General features: G+C 40.3%; 1 protein-coding gene across 5 annotated transcripts in view; it reads right to left on the minus strand.

The window, feature by feature from the left end:
- DST (dystonin) overlaps positions 1-21,893 on the minus strand; it is a 292,306-nt gene that overhangs the window by 190,187 nt on the left and 80,226 nt on the right. For all 5 annotated transcript variants that reach the window (XM_054383861.1, XM_054383860.1, XM_054383865.1 and 2 more), the window contains one exon: positions 14,949-15,010. In XM_054383861.1, the coding sequence (XP_054239836.1) occupies positions 14,949-15,010 (62 nt within the window). The remainder of the gene's footprint in view (positions 1-14,948; positions 15,011-21,893) is intronic.

Here is a 21,893-nt window from a genome sequence, read left to right on the forward strand (position 1 = left end):
CACCCGTCCTCACTACCTTCAGTCTGGCTGGTTCTGGTTTCCACTGACAGCGAAGGAAGGCATGATTCAGCTGCCTGGGCACACACCTATATAGGCTGGTTTATGTTTAGGAGCCATGTTACTTGCTTGCTTCTAAAGAAGGGCTAAGGTTTCCATAAGTCCTGCTGGCTGATCCTTCATAGATGTGCAGGTGTATTCAGAACAGACATCTCAGGAAGTGCTGTACGTCCACACTTATGGAACTGAATCTGTACATAGTGATCACTATTTTTGCCATGGATCACAGCTATTTTCCACAGAAAGCCCATTTCTTACAGTTTTATTATCTTATTAGTTGTGTTGTGTAGATAGTGGAAAATCAGCTATTTGCTCCAATAAAACCATGGGTTCCTTATGCTTGTATAGGTGAAAGAGGAAGGACTGTCCCTTCTGCTTCTGCAAGCAAAACCAGATTGGTCTCGAAATGGATGGACAGAAGATGCACAGGCTGAAGTAGAGCCATGTCCTGGTTTGGCTAAATAGGGTTAATTTTCTTCACAAGAAGTTGGGAGGAGCCACAGCCAGGACAGCCAGCTGAACCAGCTAATGGGGTATTATTTCACCATACAACACCATGCCTACTATGTAAAGGAAGGGCTGATGGGTTTCTGGCATTCAGCAAGCAGTGGGTGAGGCATTTGCATTTTTATATCACTCCCTTTATATATTACTTTATTAGTATTATTATTTTTCCATGTTGTTCCTCTGTTCTTTGTATTGTTCTATTGAGCTCTAGTTATCTCAACCCACAGGGTTTTGCATGGTGCTCCAAACTTCCCGTTCCAATCCTATCCTGGAGAGGGTGTGGGGAGGGTCAGTTGTGTGAGCAGCCATGTGGGGCTCAGCTGCAGCTGGGCCTCTACCCAGGACAAGTAGGAAGGCTGCTCTCCCTGCACTGTCGTACCTCTACCTTTTAGCAGGGCCTGCTGCAATAGAACATGCAGTAATGGTTTTAAACAAAAATTTAGTATATTTAGACTAGATACAAGAAATTAATATTTTAACTATGAGAGTGCTGAAGCACTGGCCCAGGTTGCCCAGAGAGGCGGTAGATGCCCCATTCCTGGAAACATTCCAGGTCTGGTTGGATGTGGCTCTGAGCAACCTGATCTAGTTTAAGATACTCCTGCTCACTGGAGGGAGGTTGCACTAGATGACTTGTAAAGGTTCCTTTCAACCCAAACTCTTTGATGATTCTACGCTGATTCTATGAAAACACAGAAGAATCAGTCTCTTTTTATTATTCAGAAGTAAATGTAGCAGGAAAATAGGGGTGCAGCCCTTTCCTGCATGTGGATGCACACGCAGTACATGCCAGACCAGCACCTAAAATGCAAGGGACTGCCTTCTTGACTGAAACAGCATAGGAAGGAGCAAAACCAAACACTAATGTGCTGCATAATTTAAAGCCAAGGCAAAAGGGGCAGGAAAGAGTATATAATCAGATCAGGCAGGAACAGTAAGAACTCCCTCCCATGGTACCAAGGCCACCAGGAACTTCCTGAGGGAAGTGAGCCTGTTGGCTGCAGGGCTTCCTTGGAAACGAGGGAGAGTTCTGTGCTCCCACCCTTGCAAAACTATCCATGTTTTATGAGGTGTGATGGTTTGAAACTTTTAAATTTTTCCTTGCAAAGTTCAGAACAGAGAAAGTGAAAGAGTGTAAATAAGTCACTATTGGGTGTAAGAAAGCAAAATACTGATTGTTCTAAACACTTCCATTGGATAGATAGAAATGTTTAAGAACTATTACCCAAAACAAAGTGGGCACTCTGCACATTCTGCGTTCTGCAGTGGGGGCAGTTGCTGGGCTGTCTGGCTGCTGTTTTCTTCTTCTTCTCTTCTAGCTGAAGATAACACACACTGACCTTGCCAGCTAAGTTAACAACTTTCTGCTCTAACTAACTCTGCTTTCTGTCCAAGGGGGGTCTGGGGGAGGCGAAGCTCCTGGGAGAGGGAGGCCCCTTTGGGAAGGGTCCCCTCTGGGGCGAAGCAAAGGGAGATTGGTTGTGCTTTTCTGTTGATTGTATATATTTGTAAATGTTGTGAATTTTGTATATTTGTGCATATTCATTGCATTTCATCATAGATTGTAGATTCTGCTTTGTAAATACAACCTTCATTTGCTTCCAGACTGGGCTAGCCTGGTTATTGTCGGTGAGGGGGGGAATTTCAGCTCACACTGACACATGAGGTAAAGAAAGCAGATTTTTGCAATTGAGTAACTTTCTGAAAACATGGAGATTCTCCTTATCTGTTATAATTACACCTAACTGATTGTTAAGAGAACATACCAAACCAGACCTTTTCTTAGTTTGCAGGACAGTCAAAAAATTAGAATCAAATCTGAATCATGTTTATTTTGAAAAAACTGAAGATCAGTGGAGAAGCCTTGACAAAATCAGCGTGTTATCAAGAATTAAAGCATTACAGATCCAACAGAGGCTTTCCAGACCACATAGCCTGGGAAAGTCTTTTCAAGTACCGCTCTTGCTTCTCGTAGCAAAGTTAATTAAATGCCCAGCACAGACATCAAGCATTACCGCTTTTCCAAAGGAAAATGGGATAAGGCTCAGAAGTTAGAACTGTAGGGGTATGTTTGGGAAAAAAGGGTCAGGCCTTAATTACCAGTGAGGTCACTGATAAATCCAAATGACAGCTGGTATAAGGCCACCACAAGTTTCACAATAAACTTCAAATTTATTCTTTAAGAATCTGATTCAATGCCCATGGAAAAAAGAACTCTTAAGACTCCCATTCACTTCAGCTACAGTACAACGCTTTTCTCCAATATAATAGACACAGATAGTTAAGAGCCCCTATAATTGCACTGTTCCTCAGAAAATGCCATCAGCATTCAGACCACCGAAAAACTGTTATGGCCACTGCATGAGATCCTGGCATCCTGATGAGTTTTCCTAATGTTTCAGCTTCCCAAGAATGTACATAATCTTCTTTTTAAAATACAAATAGTATTAAAAGTGCTACTCATGAGAAAACAGTTTACTGCAAGTTTTGAAAATTCATGCTTTAGTTCTTTAACCTTTGAAAATTAAGGAATTATAGTGGCAGTTCTAACTGCATGATAAAAAATAAGCCTACACCATGAGTAAAGAACACAGATTTTATGAGATTTTTATTTTAATTTATGTACAAAAATAAAGGTTTTCTCTGCAAACACATGCAGCATGATTTATGAGAAACGCTAAAATTCTGACCAGGTTGTAGGAACAACCATGCAGCACACAACTGCCAAAATACTACATTTGTCAAAATATTCCCACAATTGATCTGCCAAGCAAAGCTGCTTGTAAAAAGCACATGAGTGCTGCTTGATGCACCATAGGGCCATTCCCTTGGGGAATTTCCACCCCAACAGGCTGATCAGCACAGCAAGGCACTGAGCTGTGGTCCATAGCCAACCTGATGTCACGCCAAGAGATCAGGGAGCCGAAGCAGTTATGTGCACATTGACATCCACCCCCTGAATCTCTCATGTGCTTTAAAATTCTGCATTTTGAAGTAAGGATATATTTCTAGGGCAAAAAAATTCCCAACTGCAAATACACACCCTGGTCATAATTGTTGTTTTGTAGTGAATCCTACAATAAACTCCACCCACTCTCTTCAAAATAAGCAAGCACACAAGTTCTGGCAGAACTTAATTACTGGCTAAACCCCGACTTGGGCAGAGCAGAGACAGCCTGAGTGTCGGGCTGCAGATGGTGCTGTTCCCTCACCTCTGCACACGCAAATACACTCCAGCGCTGGACACCCACTACCACTGACACCCCAGTTTGCTCACTCTGGCCAAACAGTACAGAGTTCACAGCCATGGCCAGAAGCAAGATAGCACATGAGGAAAACCTGTGCCTGGTCCAGTTTTAAGTCCAGTGGTCTGAAACTCATTTTCACTCTGCAGGAAACCTTTCTTGCACTTCATTGAAATAAATTGTCCTTTGTTTCATACTCAGGGGTAGTTTTCTAGCTGTTTGACTTTGGATATTAATTTCTCCAAACAGCAGACATTGCTAATGCCACTCCATTTCCTAAAGTCCCTTTACCATTTCAAACACTTTTACTAAGTCACCTTTCAACAAGTCTCCCACACAAAGTGAGTTCAACACACATGATCTTTCTTTGTAATGGGTATTTGCTAAATGAAGATTCATCTTTGGCTGCACCTTTGGGTTCATTCTGCACTTTCTCATCTGGCCAATGCTCTAGATTCTATTAGTGCAATAACTTTGTGATTTGAACACACTTCCTGTGTTCCACCCCTCTAAGGCCCTGTCCTTCTGTCTAAGCTTGGATCAGTTACAACCATTTTTTTAATTAACCTTTGCATCTCTTCCAGACAACTCAGTTGTCCAATTAACCCATTGCCTTTGCAGACTCTGTTCTGCAGTCTGTCACCAGTGTTCAATTGTTTCAGATGTCTCTGTATGTCTCTTAATAAACTAACTTCATCTAAAAAGTCTTTTGAATGGCTTTAAGATAAATACACTGTTGCTCAATTTAAAAAGTAAAAATCAGGCCAGTAATAAACCTTGTCTTTACATTACTCGTTTTATATTCCTATGCTGAATTTCATGAAATGCATTCCAAAATTCTCCTAATCCCCGATCAGCAAGTATGTAAGCAGGTGCATAAGCTTATAAGCATAAGTAGGTGAAAAACATCCATGACTCCTTTCCTGGATTTCAATAGTTGTCTGACATCTGAAACATCATTACTGTACAAGTTTAATCAAATGTCTTAAATACAAACCCCTTTATTTTCTGCCTCCTATAGAAAATTAAAAAAAAAAAAAATCTTCTCTCTATTCCAGCTCACTTATCTCAAATCTTTTAGAACTAATGGGCTTTCTGAAAGGTTCTCTTTAGCCAGCCAGCACTGGTCCAGTCACTCGGAATATCTACATGTCCTGTTCTGCTTATTCATTATCACAGCTACTCTACCCTTACTGTTTTTAAACTCTTGTACAGCCTTGGTAGGCTGCTTGTAACTTTACCTATCATAGGCTCGGTTAATCCATCTGAGTGGAGCCCATACTACGCTGATGCACAACATCAGTAGTAATAGGCACCTGCTAACATAAAATAAGCCTACTCCTTTATTGGTACAATTTTAAAGTCTGAGAGTATTAATTTATCCAGCCAGCTTTAGTATTTATTTCAACAAAGCAATCTTCATTCTGCAGACAGTCCTCAGGGTGCATGAGGGACAGATGACATGTGGTACATCATGCAAGGTCCCATGCAGCTCCAAGCATATTCCCAGCCCAGTAACAGTTCTTGCATCAGTTGTGACTTTAATGCACAGCAGGATATCCATCTCCCTCCATGCTTTGCACCCCAGTAAACTTTTATGATTTTTCTTCCATATAGTACTCTTTTTTCAACTGCTTCTGTGTACAAGACTATATAAAAATGCCTATAAATCTTAAAAAGACCACAAAACCATAAAAAACAAAAAAACCCCACCATCAATTAAAAAAAAAAGGGGGGGGGGAAAGGCAACCCACATTTTAAAAGCCTATCTATACTTCTATTATGTATTCTGGTTAGGAGATAGTGTCTCGGCACATAACTAGTAACTCAGGTGTTGCTTACAACCCATTTAAAGCTTGACTTGTGACACTTACCCTGTCCCTCTTCTAAAATATCTTACCTATAAAAGCATAAAAACAGATTAATAATGAATGAAATACAAACCTTACTAAGTTTCACTTTACAGTGTAGCCCACTGAATGAGGGCATTCTCACTGTAACTGTAGGATTGCTGTAGGCTGAAATCATGGATTTAAAGGAAAGAAGAAACTTCAGTAAATAACTGGCCAATGATCAGCTGTAAGACTCAAATCTGAATGTTATTTTGCCACAGAAGGGCTGGGCCTTAGAAGGCTATCCCAGAATAACAGACCTGAAAGGCTAAAAAGGACTGAAAAGATCACCTCACCTGACCCACTGCAGACTGAGTTTGGCTAAAACCTGCCAGAGGTACTTCTCTAAATTTATTCTTGAAACTTCACACAAAGGAAATTCTACAGTGGATTGCATATGACTCAGTAGTTTATTATGCTTACTTGCTTTTCAAAGAGGGTGATTTTTCCTTACTAATCTGCTAATTGAATCTTTTGTAAACTAACCTGCATTTCCCCACGCACACACTTGGAGCCTGACCTCACAAAACACTTCTTCACCAGCCTCTGTGTAACCACTTTTTACGTGCTGAGGACACGTTATCACATCAGTCTTCTGTTGCAGACTAAACAAACTCAATTACCACAATCTGTCCTTGATTTTCCACGAAAACTTCTTATCTTCTGCAGCTTTATTACAGATGGCTGCAAACCTCTAGCTGCAGCAAAGACCAGGAACTGTGCAGCCAAGTACAGTGTCATGTTCACATTCCCACAAGCACATTCATGTGTCTACAAAAATACAGAATTATGAGCTGTCTCCTAAGCACCATACTGGCCCACAGTCAGAGTGTGGAGCTCATCTATAGTACCTGGAGCTCTCTGTGCACAAGTCCACACACTCCAGGGCACGTGACAGACCCTGGCAGGGTGAGGGCCATATTTTTTGCAAACAACTTAACAAGAGGCCCAAATCTTAGAAGGGTACAGCTTCAGCATTAGAAAACCAACCACAAGGATGAAGTGACAGAACTCAAATCCTCACTTGAGGATGTGATACAGCAAAGTCAGCAGGTGCTTGGATGCCATCTCTAGGTGAAAATGAGATGGATCCCTGCTCATGCATGTGGCCTCCCAGAGCCAGGTGGAATTAACAGCTGCAGTTGCAGGCAATATCCAAGCAAACTATACTTGGGATCCTTTCATTCAAGTTTTGTGACAGTAATCTGCTAATGAGCCTACATGTGGTAGCATGTCAAAAAAATACAGATATCTGCTGCCCCTTTGTCCATCTGCTTTCAAAGACCAGTTGTTATACGGTCTTCTCAGGGAAAGAAAATATCCCTGTGAGGATTCTTTTCTTCTGCTTGGGAGAGAGGCATTATGCTTACTGTAACTGCAGACTCCTAGGAGTTCCCTGTCCTCTCTGAACTGTTCAGTAGAATGATAAAATCTAAATCACTTCAATTAGTTCCTAACTATTGAATTGTGCAACCCTAACACACACCTCAGTATTCTTCGATCTGCTCTTTCCTTACCTGAATTTCACTCTCCTTTTATTAAAACATGTTTTGTCAAGTTAGTATTTTGTAGACAGCAGGAATTCAGACTTTTCTACCCATTCAATACTATTTCTCACCTTTCCCTAGTAATGCATCCATACTTCCCCTTTCTTCTTCATACGCTGACATTATTACAGAACTACACTGTACTAACTTTATACAAATCTTTAGTCCTGCTGCCCTTATTTCCACTTCTTGCATGGCTCCTTTGTATTTCACACATATCCTAAAAGCACCAGTATGATCTATATGATGCCTTGTCTCTTTCATACCTCTCTGCAGCCTGCCTTTGTGCCTCCAACACAAGCACCTTCAATGACTGCCAGATCTCCTGTATTCCTCCCTCTCCTAGATTACTTCCCCAGGAGACTGTCTATTGCTTTCCCCAGTTCTGTTGCTTAGAAGTTCATTGTTCATTTTTTTACTTCTCATTTCTGTCTTTCATTTGAAAGGTGAGCTTGAGATTTTGTAATCACTTTGCTGTTATGTTACTTTCCCTTTTTAAAACTGGAAGCAATCCCTCCCAATCAATCTAAACCAAAGTAGCAGTTTTACTAGCAGCTCTGAACGTGTCAGGCTGAAGGTTGTCCTGGCTGGCACTTTTTTCACAAAACTTGCCCACATCAGAGGCAGCCACCCCAACTCCTGAGCAGGCAGGAAAACAGCAGGTGTGCCCTGACCTGGTTTTCACACCAGCCTGGGGATGAGCTGAGCTATGTCTCTTTCAGGCTTTCACAGGCTATTGACGACACCTTTGTAGCTCTTCAAATGCGGACGTCCACATCTGCTCTTTCTGTCAGTTACAAGGATGACTGATTTTCTCTGTTGCTGCAGTCTTGTGTCTGCAATGTTAGCAACTGACCACAAATCTACTGTCAACTTCCTTGTTCCAGTTCAATGCCGCAGATGGACAGTAACCTTCTGTCTGATCTTACTGTGGTCAAAGAAACACTGGTGTTACAGTTACACAGTGTCACTCTTTATGCTCCCAATTTGCCTTCTCCTTTTAAGCCCTTGTGTTACATGTCAGCAGAAGTAACTTATCACAGATGAATTGTTTAAAGTATGAAAATGTAATGCTAATAACATCAAACTCAGTCAATAAATCTGGCTTTCATTGTTTCAAACAACAGGGGTAGACTAACTCAGACTAAAGCAAGTACACACTTGCACTGCTCTGATGAAATTCCTCCAGAGCTGTGTCCAGGAAAGACTTGGACCTGCTGAAGTGGGTCCAGAGGAAGGCCATAAAAATGGTCAGACAGATGAACACCTCTTCTATGAAGAAAGTCTGAGAGAGTCAGGGTTCTTAAGCTCAAAGAAGAGAAGGCTCTAGGTATACCTTATTGTCACCTTTATATACTTAAAGGGGGTCTATACAATAAACGAGGATGATCTTTTTTTAGCAGGGCCTGTTGCAACAGGACATGGGGTGGCACTTTTAAAACTAAAAGAAGGTCCATTCAGATAGGAGGAGGACATTTTTGACAGTGAGGGTGGTGAAACACTGAAACAGGTTGCCCAGAGAGATGGTAGATGCCTCATCCCTGGACACGTTCCAGGTCAGGTTGGATAACGCTCTGAGAAACCCAGTATAGTGAAACATGACCCTGCTTACTGCAGGGCACTTGGACTAGACAATCTTTAAAGGTCTCTTCCAAACCAAACTATTATGGTTTAGTGTTGGAGTAGGCAATGTTAACAGTTGGACTTGATGATCTGAAAGGTCTTTTCTAACCCAGAACAATTCTATGACTCTATAGCATGTTTATGACTAAACATTGGAAGTTGCTTACTGTCTGAGGTCCACATAATGGGACAAATACTACTCTCATAGGAGTCACTGGCAGAATTTCACTGGCCCCACAGGAAGATCAAGACACAGTATTTCTAAAGTGATTTAGAGATGATTATTAAATGTGGATACATCAAAAGTGCATAGATAAAAAAATGTAATTCCACGCATAATTTAACAATTAATTAAAATGCTAACACTTAAAAGCAAATGGTAGAATTTAATTTCTTCTGATCTCTAAGTAATACTAAATACAATCTGTTGCAAGCTAATTGCAAACAATGCAATATGAGAATGAATAATATTTTAGTATGTTGTCTAACAGTGCTTCTATCTCATCATACACCAATACCATGGTAAACTTAATTATCCTTATATTCGATCTTTCACATATGAGCACCTATATGAAAAAAAAATTAAACTCAAACACCAAAATAAAAAGAACCACAAAAACATACAGTCAACCATTTCAGTAGCACTGCACACCATAAAAATATTGATGCACTCAAAATATCAGGTATTTCATGCATAATTAATTTGCTGGTTTCAATTATTCTCTTTCCTGCTCCCAATTAGTCATGAACTCTGCATGCATTAATAGGATCAAATAAACTTGAACTCTGTGACTCTGTGACAGTTTTTATTGACTTGGATTTATTTATTTTATTGCAAAGAGATTTTGTGATGGTGCTTATTGTCAGCCTATAAAACCGTACAATTGCCTCCTTTTTCAGGTTCAACCTCTGGCCTTATGTCACTTAATTTTCTTCACCATCTCCTGGTTACCTTTCTCCCTCACCTGAACTTTGATGTAACAATAAAAATGTGAGTTTACTTGCTGATCTGCTTTGCAAACAGCTATAGATAATACCAAACAGATGGAAGTTGTTGTGCAGTTTACCTCCATGTGGAAGATTTTTTACCATATCTGTATGCAACATAGCAGGAACAAATTATAACTGTACATATTTCCAGGGATAATAACAAAATCAAACACTTCTTTACACCATTAACTGATGATCTTCTTCAAGAGTTACTTTTCTGTATTTTTTAGAAAAAAATTTTTGAGCATGTCTCAAGAGAAAAACGACTTCAAGACCTTTTAGAATAGTTCTGAACCCTTAACAGCAAATCTTTTAGGATAAAAAATAGAATGATCTCCTGTCTACAAAAAGAAAATAGGTCTTGTTGAACAGCTGAAAAACAAAATTGAGAAGGAAATACTGGTATTTCAGCTGCATACAATGCCTAAAGCAAGCTCCATGCTGGGTTGGAAGTGCAAGTGGACAGAATTTGCTCCCAGCATCAAAGTTTGCAGCATGTATCAGCATTAACTAGGAGGAATATGTTTCGAATAAACTAGGAGTCATTTAGATGCACTAGTACAGACAGAAATCTTCTTCTCATTTTCAGGAAAAGAAACCCAAAACATGCTTTTCCAAGTTCATTTCGAAAATGAAATGTGTTAAATTGAGATTTTTTTTTAAAAAGCCACTACCCTTAGCCTAACACCAGATGCCTCATTCCTGAAAATAAATAAAACCGTAGAGCTAAAAAGCAGATGAGGTGGGGAACTCTAAATAACATACGAACTGCGTGGCAAAAAAGCATATACTGCCAAGTACTGCTATCTAAAAAAAGATAACTAGTGTCAGTGAAGTGACAGCTTTCAGTTTTCACGTGCCATATGAGGAATGGTTCCTCTGCCATTAAGTGCATACCTGTAAGTTTCACAAAGCAATCAACCTACATGGCCATTTACAAGCCATGTGCTGCCTCAAGGACGCACAGGAATCGATTACTTCAGATTTCTATTCTGAATTATTCATTCAGTCCTTGCACAACAAAAAGATGTGCTCTCTATGTGCCACCACTGCAACACAGTACAGAATTTTGAACACAGACCTAAAAACAGTTGTTGTAAAAGCTTTTTATTCAACTACTTCTAAAAACCTTCTTGCTCACAGGACCTTTAGTGCAGATAACATCAAACTGGGTGGGAGTGTTCGTCTCCTTAGGGCAGGAAGGCTCTACGACAGGATCTGAACAGCCTGAATCAAGGACCCTCAAAGACAGGTTTAGGGAAATTAAAAAAGGAGACTTCTAACCCACTGACATGATATGCTGTCATCCAAGTTTCTCCCTGGAAGCTCATATAACAGCAGGCCAGTCTAAAGTCCAATAGCTTACTTCTCCTGCCCATATGTCAACAAGAAAGAAAAGATAACATTTAAACTGGAGCCCCACCATCAGACATTAAACAGCAGCCTTAGCAAGTGCAAAGCTCTTATCAGTCCTTGGAAAATCTAATATCAGTTCAAAAGTAAAACTCAGCATTTAAAAAATGTAGTGACAGTCCACTTGATCTTAAACTGTGGAATTCAAAGATAACTTAGCTGAATCTTACAAATAACACATTATGTACCTGTCTCTAAAAGTATGCAACTCAAGATAATTTGCAGGAAATATTTCTGCAATGACTATGTTTCTACTTTAACAAAGTACACAAGTACATGCTTAACTAGTCAACAGAGCTGACAAGGCTACATTTTTGATATACTACACACCTACCTGCTTTGAATCGAATGCAACTAAAGATGGGCAATGTAGAACAGAAGGATAAATACTTCTCAGGCATCTTGGCTTTTGTGGTTACTCAGCAAATTCCACTAATACAGGATTTAAATTAGATGAGTAACAGTAGGCCTCTATGCCACCCCCAGCAAATTACGGTAAGCCTTAAAAGCATCATGCTACCAACTGAGAAAAAAAACCTCTTCTGAATAGAAAAAAAACCTCTTCTGAATATCAGTTGTAAAGAGATAAAAGTTAGTTGCTTTCCCAAAGACTGTAGAAGATTAAATAAAATAAGCAAGGAAAGAACTAAACCAGCAGAGAAAAAAAGAAAAAAGAGACATAAAGGAAAAACAAAACAAAGCAAAACAAAAACACATAAAAGAAAACAAAACAAAAAAAAGAAGAAACAGAGGACAGTGAAAAGAAATGGGGGAAAGAGAGAGTAAAGAAACTAGATAAGGTGGAAAAAAGATCAAAGAAAAATGCAATCCATCCCCATGCTCATAGCAAGGTCCTGTCCACACACACAGTCTGGCATTTTTAAGGATCTCTTCCAATTACCCATGATCACCTTCATCTTGTCTGCTTCTTGTTGAAACCTGCACAGTAAGAGCCAAAGTACAACGACCTCGTTTTTCAGACAGTGGAGCAAAACCACTTCCAGGACATGATCCATCTCTCCCACTAAGGTAGAATTCTTTAGGGACAGACATCTAGAAGAGCCTGTTCTCGCTGCTACCTACCAGAGAAGTCTGGATAACCAGCTCAAAAAAAGCTACTGAGATGCCTGAAATAAGCTGATTCCTGCCCCCTTTTTTGTTTTTTAATTTTTTTTTTCCTGCAACAAGCTATTGGCAGTGAATGGTCAAATGGAAGTTACATGCAATTTTGTTTGATTCCAAGGTAACTGAAAACTAGGATGTAAATTCAACTTAATGCAAAGACCAGGCGAGATCTAGTGACTCAGCTAGAAATACACTCATTTATGGTGTTACTTTTTCTACACTCCCTCCATTACACAGTATTTTCTAAATATGCCCTTGTGTCTTAACAGAGAGCATTTGAAGGTCTGGTTTTGATTTCTGTGCAAGTCACTGTTCCAGAAACAAAGCTGTAAGAACAGGAATTTGATAACTCTATCACCAACTGCTTTCAAACTGAGCATCTCCAAAAGCTGCCACATAAACTCCAAGTTAACGGAAGAGCTACAGTCAAACCATACTTGTGTAAGTTATCAACCTTTCAATTCTAAACTAAGCAATCTGAGATGAAAATCAAGGCATACAAGCATACATCTCCATCATACAAGCATACATCTCCATCAATCTATATCTACCTCACCAATCACACTGAGAACTATTAGAAGATGAAGGCCTAAGACCACTGACCTTGACAACAAAGTCAAATGGATTTAGTGTGAACTCCTTACCCCAATTTCCTCATAGGTTTAGAGCATAAATCTTTTGTAAGGTACTCCAAAGAGGCTGACAGTATGGTAACAATGACCATGCATGTTTTATAAGTAAAGTAATGGTGTACAGTAATAAAATATTCAAACACTGCTCTTCAGTAAAAACAGTCATCATTTTTAACTCGTGTTAAAGGATTGCTTTCCAAAAACCTTCAGATAAGCTTTTCTGCATCCCACAAAAAATTAAAACTGCGTCTTTAAAACGTATCTTTAATACGTTAAAAAATTAGTAGTCTCTACAAACATGGCAACAATCACCCACAATTAGAAGAAATATGTGATGGTTAATTTGCAGACTGCATTTTGCTGACAAGAGTACTGGCAATCTTCCTGTATGGTTTATTTCTCTAAATCTAGTTTGTCTAACACACTGGACAATTGATGCATTTCTTATGTTACAAATATGAGGTAAAATCCAGAAAAGGAAGGCTGCAGGTCTCCAGACTCTTGTCTTTTCTCATTAGCAATTACAAAAACTTCTGCAAGAATCACTCAGGTATTTCATGATTACAGTGAGTGATATTAGGGGTCCTTGGAGCAGCTGTTTCTACACAGCATGACTCCTTTGGATCTAGCAAATCCATATTGGAAAAGCTATTGGGATGAGTAGTACCAAAAGCTACTCTGACTCCAGACTCACTCTGCCCACAGAAAGGTGGTGTGCTGCACAGGTGCTGACGTCAGGACCATTCCTAATGGCTCACTCATGGTTGGAAAGACCCAAAGAATGCTTTAGAAGAAATGTGTCTTGCTAAAGACAGACTTTGTATCAACTTCACATCTAGGCCTTGTTGGATCCCTGCATCATGACATTTTCAAGAGCTAAACAGGGTTCAAATGAATGTGAAATCAGAATTTTGCGTCTTTTAAAGATTTGTGAGGCAAAAAAAACCCAGTGGATTTTAAACATCACTGAAGAAATTCTGCTCTGCTTCTGTGTCCAGTATTTTTCAAATCCCCACAGAAGCAGCCACAAGAGGCACAGAGATAATTAGATTGCTCCCTGACAAAAAAAAAAAAAAAAAAGGTACTTCTCTCTACATATGAACACAAGCAGATCCTTCCAGCAATGTCTGAACATTATACTTATTAGTTGAATTTCAGTTCTTACAGTTAGCAGATATATTTTTGTTTAATGTGACTTTTATATAAATTCAACCTCGGCGGGGGTGGGGGGGAGAAGGAAGTTGTGTTAAGTAATTATACAATCTGTTTCTCCAGAGAAATGTCTGGGCTAGACAGTTGACACTGAAGCAGCAGGTTAAATTTAGAAGTGAAGGGCCACGCTGTGAAGGTGAACCCACAGCTTTTAGTTGTCTGTTGACTAAAAGTTGCACATATTGGTAAAATTACATGCTCTGTTCCTGAGGCAATGTTTACTGCTATTCAAAAAAAAGATTTTGAAAAAATACTTTCATCCCTAGAAAGCCTCTATTTCTAACCCATGAGCAGCATACTGATACCACACAATGATCTAGAGCTTTCCTTCTCAAGGTCAGTTTTCTCTCCCCAAAACGGTACTTAAAAAAAACCTTTTTTTTTTTTAAATTTGCCTCATCTGTGGTACTACATCCATGCCACTCTAACGTCCGCAGAGAGTTCAGCTTTGTAGAAAGAAATCATGTCCCTTAAACTTTGATTCATTTTAATTTCAAACTCAAATATTGAAATAGAGCACCTTGGGATATTCAACGGCAGCATTTCAACTCCCCTATGACTCCTTAAAGTACATGCATAAGTCTCAGCATTTAAGATCTTTCTCATTATATGCAACAAAGCTGCATCCTGAAATCAAACATTTAGTAAGAGACACAATCACTGCAGTAGCAATCAGGCATCCAGACATCACAAATATCAACTGACCTTCATGAGATGCTGATTAATCCATTTTGTGAAGGTCTTCTTTTGTACTTTGTCTCGCTCATCTGGAGGGAACAAATAAAAAGAAAAGGATTAATGGCTCTACAAATCATGCAGAAGACTATGATTTTTTTATGGAGAGCTTTATAAAGTTAGCATTCTAATAAAGTTGAAAAACAGAACAGTCTGCAAAAGCCCTGAAATATCTAATCAAAACAACAGTATACAAATGCTTTTACAGCACATCACAGTATGTCATGAAAAAGTGTTTTGAGCAGAAGCTGCAGGCAAGTTCCTGCAGGGCAAGAACTGCACTGGTACCACAGCAGCACTACTAACATAAAGGTAGATTCCTAGGAAAAGTCAACTGTTCCCAAAAATGTACTAAAAAGATCCAGGCAAACTTTTAAGAGCTATAAATACTACTTAACATGTCTAAAATCCAAATAATTATGGAAGTATTTAGCAACAGAAAATCTCTTACTATATGAAAGCTGACTTTTTATAACTACAATGCTTTTTGACTGGAGTATCACCCTTGTTCCAACATGCATGGATGAGCTACAGCTTCAGTCAGAAAAAGGGCTCTCTTTTCTTTAATCCTCTATAAAATAAACAAGGATGTCCATTAACCCAGACAGGAGACCCAACCACTACCAGCAGTTTGTTCCCTAAGTGTGGCACTGCCCACAAAATATTACAAAGAAACAATAAGCCACAGACTCGGGGTACAAAAGCACTCCCCTTACAGATGGAAGTACCTTCTTGTATTCTACTAAGCCACATTAGAGAAACACTAACATTCACTCCAGCAGGATTAATTTACCTCCCAAAACCTATGTATGGTCACTAGCCAGTACAACTGCCGCAGACCCCATCCACAGTCCTAGAGTTCCCCAGAGAAGGAGCTGCAGTGCATTAGGACCAGGCCCATCTGTACAAGCCTAAGATAGCAAGATCCCTTAAGACCCTGTACAACCAAAATTGCAGCTGGTTCATTGACTTAGGCTATTTGTACTGCAGCTGAGAATGAGAAATGAGCTCAGATAACAAAACAATACCCCTTCCACAGCGAGTGCCACCACCAGACAACTCAAACAGATCCTGCATTTTACATTAAAAAAATACTCTTTTCAAAATGGTCAAAAATAGCAAAAGTAATTGCAAAAAAAGATTCACAGAAGGTCCATATTCATGGACTTTCAAAAGCCTCTGGTGTAAATAGCATGAGATGCTAAAAATATCCATCCCAGGCCAAACAGAGCACCCTATGCTGCTCCCAACAGCGGTGAGAAATGAGTATTCGGGAACAAATGCAAAAACAGGGCAAGGAAAAGCCACCAAAGCCTATGTGTACTCCTCCCTTATGTGACTCACAGACATCCTACATGCTTATACACATCTTTGAGAGTCATAGATGCTTTTTTTACTTGTTAATTTTTTTCAATCCTTTTCTAACACACCTGCAACTTCTGCAGTCACAGTTCACCTTGGCATGTACACTCAGCTCTGTACAGAATACCTGCTGTTCCCTAAACACCTTTTCCATGCTGCTCATGTTCTTCCAAGTTTCTGGCTTACACTTTTTTCCCTGCTTCACAACTTTACATCCTCTTATGCTATTTGAGGACCCAAAAAGAGAAGAGATGAACAAAAGAATAAGGCTGTGCTACTGAAGGGAAAAAATAACAAATAACAAACCCAACAAAACAACAAAAAACAAACCACACAACTCAAAAACACCTGGCTGATGAAGAGAACTTTTTGCTAGATATACATTCCCCTATAACCTTCACCTAAGCCAGACAGCATTTCCAACATCAGTTTTTCAGACAAATATAACAGAGGCACTGGTTTCATACAAGTAGAGAACAAGAAACTCTCAGAAAGAAATCAAGAAATACTTCCACTTGTAACTGTTTCATTATGGGTAGTTGTTTTAAAAGGAACACAAGTTTTCCCAACTGCAGAATTTAGTATTCCTGCCCTCAAGTGTACAATGTGTCTTTTCTCTGAGGCAACCTCAGCTAGTTTTGTCTATCACAGAAGTTTACACTTTGGGAGATGCTACTTTGACCACAGTAAAACAAAAGGGGGGGGAAAAAAAGTTTTAAACCCCATTTCCTTGCATCTTGTTAGAACATACAATCACTACTAATTTCAAATCTACTTTCAAATTTGTTTTCAATTGAAATGCCAAAATACATAAAAAGAAGAGAGACTTACTATTCCTGTTATTTATGTAAATATTATACAACACCTGCAGGAAAACTCTGTACCTGATGTACACAAATGTCAGACAAGAGGAAAAGCTGTCATCTGTCATGTAGCAAAAACATCAGAACTAAAGAGAACAAAACCCAACAAAACCTACCAAAAAAAAAAATCCTAGCCAAACAACAAAAACTACCACATCTGTGATTTTTAATTAAAAAAAAAAAATTACTCCAGAAAAGCAAATGCACACTAGGAAGAAAATACAGTGCAACAGTATTCAGCATCCTAGAGCTCAAAGCAGAGCACCCAGACAGTCCCCCCAGATGAAGCAACCAGAAGACAGGTAGCTGACTAGGAAAGAAACTCCCGAACTGAGAAATAACCCACTGCACAGGTCTCGAGAGAAGCTGCTGCAGGGAGAGCTCCGCTCTCTCCCAGAGACAGCCCTGCCAACCCAGTGCCGGGCTGCGCTACTGACCCATGCAGCAAATGAGCTCCACCAGCTGCCTACTCCAGGCTCCGGTCCGCTCCATCTCCAGCAAAGTCTCTCTCTCCACCTTCCCAAACTTCCCACTTTCCTCCCTTGCCGGGCGAAGAGCGCGGCTGCTCCCTGCTGGTCCAGAGGGGGGCGCCAGTGCGGCTCGGGACGCTGTCCACGGGCGTCACGAGGGCGGGTCCCTTAGGGGCGGGCTGGGGCTGGGCAGAGAAAGGGCTGGCGAAGGGCGGCGGAAGGAGCTGGGCTTTGGGCTGGAGGGCAGGAGGCTGCTCGCTCTCTACAGCTACCTGAAAACAGGCTGGAGGGAGGTGTGGGCAGGTCTCTTCTCCCTAGTACCAGATAGTAGGATGAGAGGAAACGGCCTCAAGTTTCTTTCACTGACAGGGTTTGTGAACAAGCCTGGAACAAGCCGCCTAGGGATGTGGTGAAGCCACCATTCCTGGAGGGATTTAAAAGATCTGTAGAGTGGTGCTTAGGGCGGACTTGGCAGTGCTGGGTTAACTGTTGGACTTGATGATCTTAAAGGTCATTTCCAGCCTAAACGATTCTGTGGCAGAAAGTAGCAACTTCCGTTTTCTAAAACGCCAGGAGCAAACATCCCATCTCATTTAAGGAACAGTTACTGAATAACGTACTTCGTGTTGTGGTTGTATACTGAGCACCGAGCTCTGAAGACAACATTCATTTCACAATAGATTTTCCTCTGGTATTCCTAAAATTCCTTCTGCAAACTAGACTCTGGCACCTCAAACGTCACACTCAGAAGAGAGACCATAATTAACTCAGGACCTCTTGGGAAGATACTTGTTTTATGACACACCCAGAATCACAAAGCTATGTAAGTGAGAGGGGACACCCCCAATTTTCTGCTCAGTGCCTTGCCCTCTGCTCCTGAAAACTTTACCTTAACTTCTCACAGGCTTCCATATCTGTACCAGTTACTCATTCTCACTCATTAAATAAGCACCAGGGGACATCCAACAAACCTATCACAATCTGAAACAGTCTCTGGGAAGGTAAAGTCTCAGTTCAAACCAGTCTACTTTGTAAAGTTAAAACTACCAGACTTTCCACAGGCAAGGGTTGAATAACCTGACTAACAGGTAATCTACTGTCTTTGATATCACTAGTGGGTATTCGTAACGATAGCTGGGTCTAAACTACCCCTGCCTGTAGGCCTTGTATATCAATTGCAACTATCTGAAACAAGTAGTCAGCCAAATCTACCTCCGTTATAAAAGCTGGGATTAGACTCCATCATCCTGGGTAGTGTCCCAAATAAAATAAACTCAGAAATTAATAATACAGTAAAGGCAGGAGTACCAGCCATGCTAGCCTATCACATTTTCACAGCTTATGAAATCCTATGACCTCCAATAATAAAATACATAACCTTCGTGCTATAAAAATGTCAAGGCTGAATAAGCAGCCGTGTTTCTAACAAAATGACAGTTATGGTGAGGTCTCATAGAAATGCTAAAATAATTCTGAAAAAATAAACTTAGGGGGGTTTCCTATGGGGATTTCTGTTTATTTGGCCCCACTACAATAGTCAAGATAAACACTAGGTCTTGCAAGGGTTACACTCCCTGGACTTGCTTTTTGTGGGGTCAATATTTACAGTATGAGAATATCTACAGGAAAACAGGGAACTCCAAAGTTATTCTCAACAGTTTTTAACTTCAACAAAAGAACTCCACCACCCCACTAAAACCAGACCTCTGTGAAATACTTAATTTAGTGAACTAAACGTATAGACAGTGTGGGTCATGAGACATTACCTTCTCAGCTAAGGGATCTCTACTAAGTCCTGGGATAAACAAAGTTTTCTCAGAGTAAGTTCCTCTGACAACTCAGCTTTTCCTTAGGTTTTGCTGCTTCTAACACCGTATTTGCAGATAGTGCTTTATGTTTTATATTTCAAAATAATACATCATGCATTTTAATATATAATGGTGCTATTCTTAAATCAGCTGTTCTTGAAGAGAAAGAGACATCTGTCAAGATTAAAAGCAACATTTTACAATCCAACACCGTGTGGCAGTTTAGGCTGGGTGCCCCCTGTCACTGCTGCATGAGATACACCTCTGGTGTCCCAGGTGCCCACCCAATAAGGGTGGACACAGGAAACGGCGTGTTTCTACCCATAAATCCTGCACCCTATCAATCCATCTGCAAAGCCATTTTCTTTCTCTTTCTTCCCTCTCTGCTCCCATGGGAGATGTCCTCTCTTATCGGGTAATGCCAGGGGAGTATCCTCAAGGCCACTTAGGCCTGTCTAGGCCTAATGCCAGGAGGAGAATGGAGGGGGGGCAGTCTCAGACCTGGCCAGCCTGAGACTTGCCTAGCAGTGGGAGGGGGAAGAAAGAGCCCTGGGGGTTTGGGTATACCCTCAGGTGGGAGGAAGGGAGGATTGGGAAGCCTTTGGGAATTCTGTGAGGGGTTCTGTATGCTTTAGGATGTTCTTTTCCACTATGCTTTGTAGTTTGTAGTTCTCTGTAGCTTCACCAATTGCTTTTCCATTTAAACTTTCCATCACTCTCCAATTCGTTTTGTGTGAGTCTCATTCTTTTGTCCCTTTCAGGGCAAGAGATGTTCTGGCTGGCCTCAAACCAGCACACACTGACACTTTCAAAATCTGATCAGCTTCTCCTTGGATTTATGAAATAAAAACTTGGAACTTTTCTTGTTTATGACCCTGTTGGTGTTCACATATCAGGACAGCTTTGGGAACAGCACCAGCAGTTTGGAGAAGCTTGCCTTGGAGACAGCATCACATTACTTCTTTTTTCAGATAGATTGAATGGAGGCCTTGTTAGCCAGAAAGGAAGTAAGAGGATAACTGGAGACAGACTAGCAAGGTACATAGTTTAGACAACATGGAGAAAGAAAGACAATACAGGCATGGAGCATGGGAGAGACACGGTCCACATGTAAGGAGGAGACCTTTTGTATATAGGTAGAGAAACAGATCTATGGATATAGTTTATGAATTAAGATAGTGAAATCTGGCTAAGAGAATTCAAGATAGACATAATGATGGGGTTTGACCCTTGTTAGGGTAAAAGAAGAACAAAGGATATATCCAAATATTAAAACACACAAGGAAAAATGAATGCTGTCAGGTATTAGTAATTCAGCCACAAACTCTTGAAATGCACTGCCTTAGGAAGGCTCACCTCTTAAAAGCGATGAAAAACTAACCCCCTCTTGAAAAGTCTTATTTTGCTCAAGTAAAACTCCTTCATTTCCCTTTTCCACTTACTGCTTGTTGCCATCACTTCCTCCTTTGTGACAAGCTTCAATTCTAAATGACCTGTCTCACCTCAACTACCACTGACTTACTCCACACACACAACAGAGCATGAAGGCTACTACCATTACATACATACAAATTCTCAGAAAGTCAAGGCACAAAATGCTCCTTCCTCATGATGTTATTCATGAGACTGAAATCTGGCAGAGTTAGAGCCAGTGCAGTCATTAGGATATGCAGGACTGCACTGTTATCAGCAACTAGAAAAATCTACGGTAAAGTGCTCACACAGAAAATACTTACCATTTCTGTTTAAACCCTGTATGAAAAGGTTGTATTATGGGCTAGTGATGTCATCACTGTTTGAAGTACTTTTAGACACAAAGCACACAAGGATGGGAAAGGTACCACTAGATCCTCCTACTTCTATCAAGGATAACAGCTGCTGTCAGAGAAGGACACTGGTGGAACAAAACTCTGGGCTTCCTTCCCCAATATGTCTCACAGTCAACTGCTGCCCTCACAAGCAGAAATATAGAGCAACTGTCATCATCTGACCTGTATTTTTCCAGAAAATGTATCCCACTCAATTATTGCCTCCTCTGATGAAATCTGCACTGATGTGGCCAGGTTCTTTCAGAAGAGTGGCTCCTCTTCTGCACACTCCTATCAGGCAAACCATCAACTCTTACAAAGCTTCCTTTTATATGTCACATCACACAAAGTTATGTAAGCAATTCAAATTCGCTCCTAGAACTCTGCATTGTTAATTTAAATAGCACTGAACTAGGAACTTCTGTTTAGGCCTTCTCTTATTTATTCTGGTTGCTCCAATTATTCTGTAAAGTATTTAAGTCTCTCTCCAGTTTCCTTTCCTCCGAAAAAACACATTTCTTACACACGACACTGAAAGGTTACACATGCTGTTGGTCTGACTAAAGATGAATCAGAATCAAAGTTTTACTCATTTATTCTATGG

Source organism: Indicator indicator, chromosome 9 (assembly GCF_027791375.1).
Source record: "Indicator indicator isolate 239-I01 chromosome 9, UM_Iind_1.1, whole genome shotgun sequence".
NCBI classification, from domain to species: Eukaryota; Metazoa; Chordata; class Aves; order Piciformes; family Indicatoridae; genus Indicator; species Indicator indicator.